Raw genomic sequence first — 11632 nt, forward strand, 5'->3', positions numbered from 1 at the left:
AAAATCTGCAATCATAATGCAAAGCAATCCACTGAGTTTTCCTGGCTTCTTGCCCACTGAGAGATGCAAAGGACATTTAAACTGATCTGTGATTCTTTCCTTAAAACAAAGATTTCTAAAAGTTTGTATGTGAACATCTTTATCTTTCAGTTCAAAAGTAGATATATTATTATCACAGAATCATTAGAAACAAAATGCACTTAACACAACCCTATTCCAAGGTGATTTCTTTAGACCTCTAGATTGCCTCTGGATGTGAAGGGGTTAATTCTATTTCTTGGGCAAAGTGATGAAGAGATGCATCACTTGGTTTAAGCTCCCCAAAATATTATTTGTTAATAGTCATTAATCCAAATCAAATTAAAAACAATTTTCTATCTCATGCTATTATTTTCAAACGCTAGTTTGAACAGTCACCAAAGATTGATCGAGTTGGATTGATTCTCTAGCAGGAGAAATATCTCACGCGTTTGACACTTGCTGTAAAAGAAGCAGCAACTGACACTGCGTAGATTGCTTGAATAGCTGTAAATTAATCAGATTTAAAGACTGCATTTTGTAATTTAATCTGTATAAGGGAACTAAGGCCTAGCTCTAGCCCTATGAAAAAATAACAGACTGTACTTTGAAGGTCCCTGATGGTAGCCTTGAATTGCTTCTAAAATGAATTCTTTGTTCAGAAGATCATTCATCGTCCATAGGAGCTGAAGGTTCCCTGTTTATCTGGAGATCCAGTAATTTCTGGCTGCTTCAGGGTCTCCCAAAGTTGCAGTGTTGGACTTGATGTACAGCAGGGCAGTACTTCTTAGGATTGTTCCCTTAATATAAAAGGCTGCCTTTGACAGGATTCAAAATTTACTAGCTTTTAATCTGAAATGTGAGGCATCTGTGGAGGGTAGAGCAGCCTTGGAAAATTCTAGATAGCCCTTTCACACAGGGGAGTAATTTTTTGACTGGCTAGTAAAATATCAGTAACGCTTTCATTAATATCACTGTCATTGCCTAGATAAACCATTCTGGAGAAGAAATACTGCCTGGCTGTTTTGAAAACACTGAATTACACTAGGCAATTATTTTCCTACTTCAAATGGAATGATTCAATTAGTAATAATCTACACCCCTAAAATCCATGGAAGGAATCCATGAAAGGAACTTCAAGTCTTTCCTTAAGCTGAAACAAACCACCACCAATAAACCTGTTCAATCCTTGCACAACCAGGCACCGTTGCTGATCAGGACGCTGAATCCCTATGGCTTTTCATTTATAAAGAGTACTTACACCTGAGCCAGGAGCAAAGAACATTTGAGAGTGCATGCTCTTTGGCTGCTGGTTAATTGATGGAAGATGCTATTTGTTTGAGAGTTTATTCAATAATAGATATATTTTGATTTCCCCAACAGGATTCTGAGAAGATGCAGAGATTTAAGGATGCAATTGCAGCTCAGACTAATTACACCCTTCTGGTAAGTAAAACACTGCTTTGCTTGAATAAGGACTAGTCATTTTTTTCAAGAAAAGTACAAAGATACAATCGTTAACTACTTAATCACCAGAAAATGTAGGCATCTCTAAATAGGTAAGCATCTGCTATGACACACGAAAATTTCTAATGACCTAATCACCCTCCAAATAGCCATATTCAATTAACCTCAACTTCAAAAATGCTTCCTGGAAAGCAAGATTACAAAACTCTGCATTAGACATCAGTAGCAAGACCATCACTCTTGGGCACTCGCTCTCTTACCTAGAACTGTCATGGAACATGCCACCCTGTATTCAACATATTCATAGAGAACGTGCATCTGTGAAACATTTTGTATCTGTCTCATAATTAGGCATCCCAGCCACAAATTAGGATTCCACCAAGCTTGGTGTTGTACAAACTAACAATTAAAAAATGGCCTCCATCTTAAAGAGCTTGCAATCAAAATTTAGTAAAGAGATTATTTTTTTTATAAATATTGAAAGGTTTGCAAGGGAGAACAGTTGCCAGATGAAATCAGCCTTTATTCAGTGTGCTCTGTGATCACACATGAAATGTTAGGCATGAAGATAGCCAAGAAAAGTGGCAACGGGGGATTCTAATGGGGTATGACAAGTGGACAGCTGAGGGCCTTATCCAGATGAGAAGGAAGGCTTAAAAGCAACCAACTTAACTGCTGCGTAACATGCATGAGAAATAAAACTCCAACTGCAAAATCCAGATCCCCCAAATTTACAGGTATTTAGACCCATAAACTAACATTACAGATAAGCTCAGACAGCTGTAACACTTCAGGGACCTCCCCCACCTCCCCTAAAAGGCTTGTGCATTTGTGCATTTTCTTATATGTCTCTTCCCTAGAGGAGGGAGGTCCCTATCTGGGACCTGATCCTCAGATTGATTGGTATTCTGGGAAATGTATTCTGATATTCCAAAGTGACATTTCTAATAAAGGTCGTTAACAATGAGGGAATGATTATAGTATGTTCTCTTTTAAAGACCTAAATACAGTGTCTAATAAAAGGAAGAGATGCCCTCCGGTGAAGAAATCAGTTTCGTACCAAATATAACTCATTTTCTGTTGATTAAAAATTAGACAATTCAGCCTGGCTAATGCTCTACATCCCACTGTGCCAAGATAAAGCATAGACTTACTCTACAAAGAACTTAGTCAAACCACTCATGAAATTAATAAATGTTAATAACCAGCTATGTTAAGTGAATTTGCTACCTATGGTTTTGCCTCAGACCATTGCCTAATAAACCCACGTTGTTGATTAATGTTCAAATAGTCGTAATATTCAAGAAATCATTCAATTTCAGAGGCAGTTTCAAAGGTAAATTCAGAGCACTGGAGAGGTGAAGTGTTACTTTCAGGCAAGATTTCTTCCTAAGACTGTGAAACTAAAGCAGCTGGGAAGAAAACCAGTTTTGTTTCAAGCCTTGTGCTGAGAACCCTCACCTTAGAAGATGAGACTCCACATCATCTCTAAAACAGAGGCAAGTCTTACTTCAGGGCAACTGTCTCATCTGAACCACATCAGGGCAACCTCACATTAAACACAACATACAACCAATGGAATTTCTGTACAACAGCTCTTTTTTTTTTTTTAAAAAAAAAAAAAAAGGAAATAATTCCATAAAATCACCCCTACAAGTAATTTCAGCTCCAGAAAATGTTACAAAATTCAGCCTTCAGTGTAGCTCATGGGAAAATATTAAAATTGTCATTGGAAAATTAATTTCTCTTTAAATTTAAAAAGGTCTCCAGGTATCTCTACTCTCCAAGCTCCCCTTTCCTTCTCAGAATAGCAGAATGTAATTGTTGTGTCTTTAAACTATGGGCAAGACTTACACAGTCTGTCTAAATCGTGTGTAACAGACTGAAATGTAATAGCTCCCAAGAAAAACAAAAAAAATTCACTTCATAAAACAAAAAGCAATTTAATGATTTTATTTCCCCTTGTTAGGGCTTACTAGTAGCATTGCTATCTTAAATGTGGAGCTCTAAAATTCAATTTAGTGCAGTTTTTTCCTATGCGTTGACTCACAGTTTATTTCGTTAGTCTGTCTCGGCCTCTCTTCAGACATGACATTGATCTATGTTGCAAAAATGTCATTGCTAACAGCCTTATAAATCTTATGTGATAGCAAAATATTTCCTTTGATTATCAAGTCAGTTTCCCTCTATGAGGAAAACAACGTAAACACTGCCCTGATGTATGCTACATTTTTGCAAGCATCCTTGCTCATCTGGGCTGACGAACAAATGGCCACTTTACCAATGGGTGCCTACTCCTTAATAAGCTAAACAAGATTATGCACTTCTGGGCCCCCGCTTCACGCACTTCTTAGTGGTAAAAGTGATTACCCTTTTAAAAGGAAAAGCAAACTTGTACTTTTCTTTCTTTTTTTTTTTTCTTCCCACTGTTTAGTTTTTTAAATTCTCCGCTTAAGAGGAAAACCAAGATTGTGCTCTTTTTTAAATCCTGCCTTCTCTCAGGTTGCTCATTCCCCTTGTTACAAGGGGCCTGTGCCACGGATGTATCAGTTCTGCTCAGTGTCGGACAATGTACTTTGTTCAGCATTCCTTTCCTACATGACTTCAGCCTGTTACCGGGGATCAGCTACAGCTCGGTCCTCATAATCACTGCTCTCACTAGCTAGAATAAACCTAGCATGAAGGTCTTTAAATGTATTTTTTAATCTGAGGCAATTCCTGCCTGGTTGAATTAGATATAGGCAACAAGGCAATGAAAAATTAATTCTTTCAAATTTGGAGGTGTTTTGGAACCTCCCATCTTGAAATATAAATCAAATGACACACTGGAAATTCCAAAACACACTTAGAGATTTCTAGTGTCCCATATGATCCCCTCAGCAGTTTTGGAAGCCCAGCCCATGATATTCAGCTCAGAGATGATGAACACGCAGAAGGCCAGATAACATCAGCATGTAATACATCTTAAGAGCACCTCCTTCCTAATTTTTATATCTTCAGAGCACCACATTAATTTCTAGTTACTGATAATCAGCAAAGCAAGCACATACTCAGAGGACTATCTGAACTTTACAGGCATTATATTACTTAAACCAAGTTCATCAACTCTGACCAGAAAATAAGGCAGTGACAGGCAAGAAAATGTCTCTATACTCAGTTAAATGCTGGTGTCTTATCGTGTTGTACACAGGCTATTACTGGGATGGCAATAGACAATCATCTGCTAGGGCTCAGAGAGGTGGCACGGGAACACTTCAAGGAACTGCCAGAGATATTTACGGATGAGACATATTTGACAAGCAATCGATTCATCCTCTCCACCAGCCAGGTGAGTTTCTCACGTTCACTGGTCTTGCTAAGCAAAGGCTAATTCATTCAGGTTCTGCCAGACCATGTAGCTCACAGTGAGAAAGATGTATTAAAAACAAACCAACCAAACAAATAAACCCAAAAAACCCAACACAGCTGATACCATCAAGAATTCTCAAGAAGTCCACAAAATTTTCCCAATTTTTAACGCAGTTTTGGTTCATTCTGCAAAATCAGCACAATAAATACAACTCAAGTTACCTTGCAACATACAAAGCCCTTCCTGGAAATTCTGGAAATGCATACAAACTCAGTAAAATTTGTATGAGGGCTCAGTGTTTCCTCACTTTCCAAATTACGTATCTTTCCATTCCCTTTGTTCTCCTCCTCCCCTAAGGAGACAGCTCTAGTGGGAATTCTTTACTCCAGTAACAGTACAGGCACAAACCAGCCAGTCTGCAACTCTGAGAAACAAATGCCAAGAGGCATGAGGAAATTTTACTCCTAAAAGTAGCTGTGTTTGAAATCTTTGAGAGCATTCAGTTATTCAGAGTAAGACACTAGCTCCTGTAGGCACACCTCTTGGACTTACATACATTTTAGACATTTACAGGCATTTACAGACATACATTTACTTGCAACTATACTAAGATACTCTAAGAGTCAACACTTCCTACATTTAATGTTCTGGTTAAGGAAACATCTTTCTAGCGTACAGCCTAAAAATTAAATGTTTCATTGCATATAGTAGCAGTCATAATGAAAGAAGAAATCTCGGTAGGAATTCATTTACTGAAACACTAACCTAACAGTGCAGATTGAAACTATGCAACAAAAGAGACTTATAATATTGTGCTAAAGCATAAAACCTTAATAAGTAATTTGATCTTGTCATAATGTTTGTAGGCTTTCAGCCGTGAGTGAATGTAACCAACATACTAGTACATAAATTCTCCAAGAAACTATCCATGGGCAAAGAGTGCTTCTGAATAGCTTTATGGCCTTCGGCTGTTGCACAGCAAATTTATCTGACAATTCTATGGCTCTATTAGCAGGACTAATGGCTTGTTCTACACCATTAAAAAGCCAAATGTCATTTGTGAAGGCCCATGTACACAAGTCTGAAACATATAGATTTCTAACACATCTTTTATTTTCTGCAGGAGGAAGTGTTTCACTCCTGTATTATGCTACGATTAAACTGACCTGTAATAGAAATACAGCACCTAGATGCATTAAAATGTTTTTATGCAGCATCACAATTATAAATGAGTATTAGAAACAGACAATAGTACTTTCTATAATTGATTGTAGTCTTCACATTACAAGTTTAATATAACCTCGAGATAACCTTAAGAAATTAAAAATCTTGGAGAAATTTTATGATTCATAATTTTATGTATCAGAATTACATACAACCTTAAAAAATTCCCTATCAATAACAAAGCTTATAGCTGTTAAAGAGCTACATCAAGTAAACAAAGAAATGCATTATACCACTTCAAATAATACCAGTTTTAAAACACTAACAAACAAACAGAGCAACCAAATTCTAAACTGAGATCAGCTTTTACCTTCTAAGAGTCAGCTCCAGGACTGGGCTTCTGAAGGAAGTGATATTCTAAAAGGGGATTTACCACATTTCCAGCACTTGTTTATCTTTTTCCTCATTCCTAACCAGCTGATTTCAGTTGCCCTGATTAATCAGAGATCACTCCTTATCTTCTCCCTGCAACCAGGTTCCCACTACTATGGAAATGTTCTGCTGCTATGGGCCTGTGGTGCCCAATGGTTATGGGGCATGTTATAACCCTCAGCCAGAGCATATATTATTCTGCATCTCAAGCTTCAAAGACTGTAAAGAAACCTCCTCAGACATGTTTGCAAAAGCTGTGGAAGAAAGTCTCCTAGAAATGAGAGATCTGTGCAACAAATGCAACTCTACTACGGCAAAGGCACTGGCTAAACAAGAAGCAGCCACACAGCTGCAGAGTAACCGCAAACTCTAAGCAGCTGTGGGAATTATTCTCCTGACTCCACCTTACAAAGAAACAATGACATAGTTGCTCAAAGGCAAGATAGTACTAGTAATATGTAGTAGTGTAGAACTAAAATGACATTTGTTTTACGTTGTTGCCAACATTTAAAACCCTGTAAGTATTAAGTCTACCACTTCTTGCTTGAGAGTCAGCAAAAAAAGTTTGCTTTCTCTGGCTGAAATGAAGGAGGAAGTAATACGGGTATGTGTTGTACTACCATTTCTAACCATAATTAACTTATGCCATTTTATCACCTAAAAAATTGCGTAAGTTAAATACTAAGGCACACCAATTAATTAATATCCCCTGAAAGTAGTTCTAAAATATTCACATCTATTCCTGCAAGATTTGCACGTAAAGGAAAAAAAAAGAAAAAAGAAAATTTTCATGTTGGGAATACCGAGTGTAACATTGTAAATAATAGGCTGATGCCATTGAATCTTGAAAATTTGCATGAAGAGTATTTACTACCATCACACTATTTCCTACATTAGAAAAGCAGATTATTTTTAAGAGTGGCTGCTGTGTATTTCCACAAAGAGAGTTTAGGAAGATTACACTGGTGTTTGCATGTTCCCCCAATTCAAAAATGCTGCAGGAATAATTTAGCTTTTATTGTGGTTTGCACTGGCCTCAAGCATGGTCCTACTCTGAAAGCAGTATATTGGTGATAAGATCCATCACAGAGATCACATCCAACTGGGATAATTTTGTTCGTAATTAATTGGCTTAATTATTTCTTTCTGTCAGTGAGCAAAATCCAGTCTGACAGAGAGGCAAAGCACAGAGAATAAGTGCAATTAAATCCTACTTAAGACCTTTTTTGTTTGCACAGGAATTTAGTCACTGTGAGTAGCAGGAAAGCGTATGCAACCACACAAAATCAAAGAGCAATAAGTAACTAGAATGAAGAGGCAAACTTGCAATATAAGGAAATCTCCACAATAGAGCTACAAAAACCAGTTTAAGAGTACTGGCACTCATATCATCTTTGCATCATCCCACTTGGGAGGGATTTATATTTTATATTATTTAATAGTAAATGGAGGGTATCATATTTGCAATGTATAGTAAATTCAGTTGGGAAAACACTACAGTACCTGGTAATTTCCATATTCAGTGAGTGTTATTGAGGCTTTTCTCATTATATCTTTAATTCCCTACAAATCCTTCCAAGGACTGATGTTTTCAGTTACCTTCTCTCAAGCTGAAATATGTTGCCTTCGAGGTGTTCAGTCATCATTGTTAGAATACAACTTACTCGCCGACTAAAGACACTTACCTTACTAACTCCAGTGCAGATCGTATGCTAGGCAAACTGGAGCACACTGGGAAGCCTGGCCAGCGACTGCTTACTTGCCTGTGGAGAAGTGAAGATGTTTTTTCTTCCTCTGTACACTCACAGACTCACTTAAACAATCACATGTTTAAGTACTCTCAAGCCTAAAAGCAGAATAGATTTATTACGATAAACTAGAAGCGCAGATTCATTTCTGTCTAAGAATCTAGATACAGATACAGTAGATTATATATCTCCATGCTTATTTTACTGCCTCTTTGGAGTTGCATCCGTGCGATTGAGCAGTCTGCTGGATAAAGGCTATCCACAGCCCCATACATGAAAGCACAGTGAGCCTGATGATCAATTGGATCAAGTCAGCTATGTTGGCGTAAATCAACTACGTTGATTTACAGTGATTGAGAGCTGGCCTCATTTCTTTAAAGTTAATGCGTTCATTTAAAAATACGTATGTTTCAGTACTCCATGAGCTGTGGTTCAAACCAAAGATGAAATCTATTTTTAGATTATATAAATAATATTATGGCATAAAAGCTGCCCCAAAGTTTAAAAAAAATAATCAAGAAAACTGGTAGTGAAACCAAATATTCACTTAATGTTCACTGTTCAAAGTAGGATTTTAAATTGTTCCTATACTATAATTATGAAAATCACTTTGAAACATTCCCAGTAATTTTGCCTTGTTCTGTCTCTTGTAAGGCATTCTGCATTTTTTACACACATTTTTAACACTACAATCTCAAGATGTTTTCATAGATTTGTATGTTTAAAATTATAACCATATTTTAAGTGTATAAAAATGCTGCAAATATTTATTTGATTATTTATTAATTTGCTTCTATTGAAATATGTAATTTTATTTTGTATTCCTAGTTCAATAGGTACTGACATTTATTCACAAATGTTACCTGTGTTTTCATTTTACTTTCTCATCTGGAATTTTAACAGTACCTCAGACACTGTACTTGACAACACAGTCAATGAGAATTCGGGCAGAAACTATAACTTATACCAACTTATCATTAAGAGCCCCTTAGTCTACAGCTGCCCTAACAGGTGTTTTGGATTCTCCAACACTGAAAAATACTGGTGTTGGAAAGTATTGACACCATATTTTTACTTGAGGAAGAAACCAGTGACCACCCATACTTTCTATTTATTTAGCTAGCCATTCCATACTTGCATCTTAGATACTGACTGATCTGGTTTTAGTGCTTAGTCCAAATACCTGAAATGAGCAACTTGAATGAACTCAGTCCCTCCAGAAGAAGGCATTTGCATACGTACTTAACCTTAGCCATTACCTATGCTAGAAGTGGTATCTGCAAAGTACCTGACTTCATACTCACTTCAGGTGTGTTTAATTGGAGGCTCCTGCTTAAATTACAGATGGATAAAATTCACAGCAAAGGGTGTTACAAACTTCAGTTTCCCAGCAGGAGATTCATGAGGGACTGTGCTTCTTCTCAGTTAACAGAATCCTCTACACCTATGTCATATGATCCCACGCTGCAGCTGCATCTATTAAGGATTTCAGGAAATAGGTAGCTTTCTTAGGTACTTATTTAAAATTGTTTGTGTTATACAAATGAAGTTCTCTTCTGAAGTTTAAAAATAGACATGCACTTATGGAAATCAAATGTGAAGCTTTCAAAATGTTTCCAACCAGAAAACCATGGAATAGGTTGTTCATTATAAAAAGGGAGGGAATCTTGACTGACAAAGTAAGTGTAATTATGTTAACGTAACAAGTGGCAATGATTTAATAAGACCCCTTGGTGAGACCTGGGACATACAAACCCCCTGCAAGAGAATTTTAAGAAAGCAATTGTTTCACTCTCTCCGTAGGTGTACACCCACATACACGCAGTACTGGGATACAGAAATTAAAAAGCCAGTTATTGTGAACATCTATATTTGCAGTAAGCAAAAGCAAGAGACCCTGGACTGGCAGCCAGTGGTGGTTGAAAGGTGTGAGGGCCCGGCCCCCTCCGTGGGTGGTGTCATTAGTCAGGCCACGGCCGGGGCAACACAGCCCGCCCGGTTTCTTCTGGTGTACCAGTTGCAGAAGACATAGAACTATTTTAGTGATACTTTTATTTTTATAAAATAGTATAGATTTATGACAAATGTAAATGTGTATTTATAGCACCTTCTGTTCCTGTTTTGTGCTCTATCAAAAGATATTTATCTGCCTATATTGCTATATACAACCTGAAGTGTACGCTTATTTAAATTCACCTTATTTAAAGACGGCGTCCCGCACAGCAAATAAAAACTACCAGAGCAAAGACTTTGTCGCCTATTTTTTACGCCAGGCAGCCCCTTAACCCCGCCAGCGGCCGTCACCCCGCGCCGGGCCGCGGCCCCTCACAGGGGTGAGGTGGGACAGCGCCGCCAACGGCTCCCTAACGGCTCCTAACGGCTACCAACGGCTGCCGGGCGGCGCGCGCCTCCCGCCTCAGGGCCTGCCAGCTGCGCGGGAATGTGCGCGTGTGGGGGGGTGTCCCTCAGCAGCCGGCTCACCCGGCGGCATCGGCCGAAGCCCCAAACCGCCCCGCAGGGCTGGAAATGGCGGCCCGGTGGTGGAAATGCTGTGGTGGTGGGCTGCAGAGAGGGGTTCTAGCAATTGCGTGTGAGGAAGTGAAGAGCTGGTCCTAAATATTGCCTCAGAAAGGACAAACACTTCCAGCGCTTACGTGTGCTATAGTAAGCTTGTATTACAGCGTGTATATATTTCTCTTTTCCAATTACACAAACCTCATTAAAAACACAGGCTTTTCAGTCAGCAAGAAATGGCCCTGCTGCAGATCCAACAGAGGAGCAGGGTGTCACGGAGCTACCGAGTCCTCCAGAAGTTTACTATCCAAACCTAACATATCACCCACAGAAGAAGGGATATCTATTTCTTTCTGATTCCTCATGAATTACAGACTGGCGTAGTCTATCTTCTGTTTGCTGAGGAATGAGCAACAGTTTTCTTCTGATGCTCTCCAACTGTAAGAGGATACATAACAAAAATTTCTGCCTAGCAAAATTAATCTAAGGTTGCAAGATAAATCAAATTGTACATGTGTGATCTAAAGTATTCCGATAAGTAAAATTTTGTGATTATAAAGGCTTTAGATCACATAGATGGATACAAATAAAAGAAGGATAAACTCAGTGTCAGACAAATCACTGTTTACTCAACACTGGAAACTTACAAAGAGCAGGAATTAATTAATAATTAGCAGCAATTCATTCCAATTATCCTACTAGAGTTGCTACATCATTGCAATGTACCTGAGGCAGAGCAAGAGGGACCAGGCCTCAAGCTAGGGAAACTACTGAGGGTTTGTTGGGATATTTTTTTTTAATGTAGAGCAAACAGTGTAGAGATGTCATCTCTTTCATCCATTTTATAAATCTGAATTAATTGTCAGATATTGCCATTAAAGCTTCCTAGAAAGCAGGGAGAGCTGTCTGATGAGGATGGCAAAATAGCTGCTGCGGCTAA

General features: G+C 38.3%; 1 protein-coding gene across 1 annotated transcript in view; it reads left to right on the top strand.

Moving 5' to 3' along the window:
• The window catches only part of CHAT (choline O-acetyltransferase), a 35003-nt gene extending 24579 nt beyond the window's left edge, over positions 1-10424 (top strand). Inside the window, exons 13-15 of the mRNA XM_014940384.1 lie at positions 1402-1464; positions 4676-4813; positions 6534-10424. Of these exons, the coding sequence (XP_014795870.1) occupies positions 1402-1464; positions 4676-4813; positions 6534-6803 (471 nt within the window). The 3' untranslated portion in view covers positions 6804-10424. The remainder of the gene's footprint in view (positions 1-1401; positions 1465-4675; positions 4814-6533) is intronic.
• Positions 10425-11632: the final 1208 nt, after the last annotated feature.

The sequence above is a fragment of the Calidris pugnax genome, unplaced genomic scaffold, assembly GCF_001431845.1.
Source record: "Calidris pugnax isolate Ruff unplaced genomic scaffold, ASM143184v1 scaffold39, whole genome shotgun sequence".
Classification (NCBI taxonomy): Eukaryota; Metazoa; Chordata; class Aves; order Charadriiformes; family Scolopacidae; genus Calidris; species Calidris pugnax.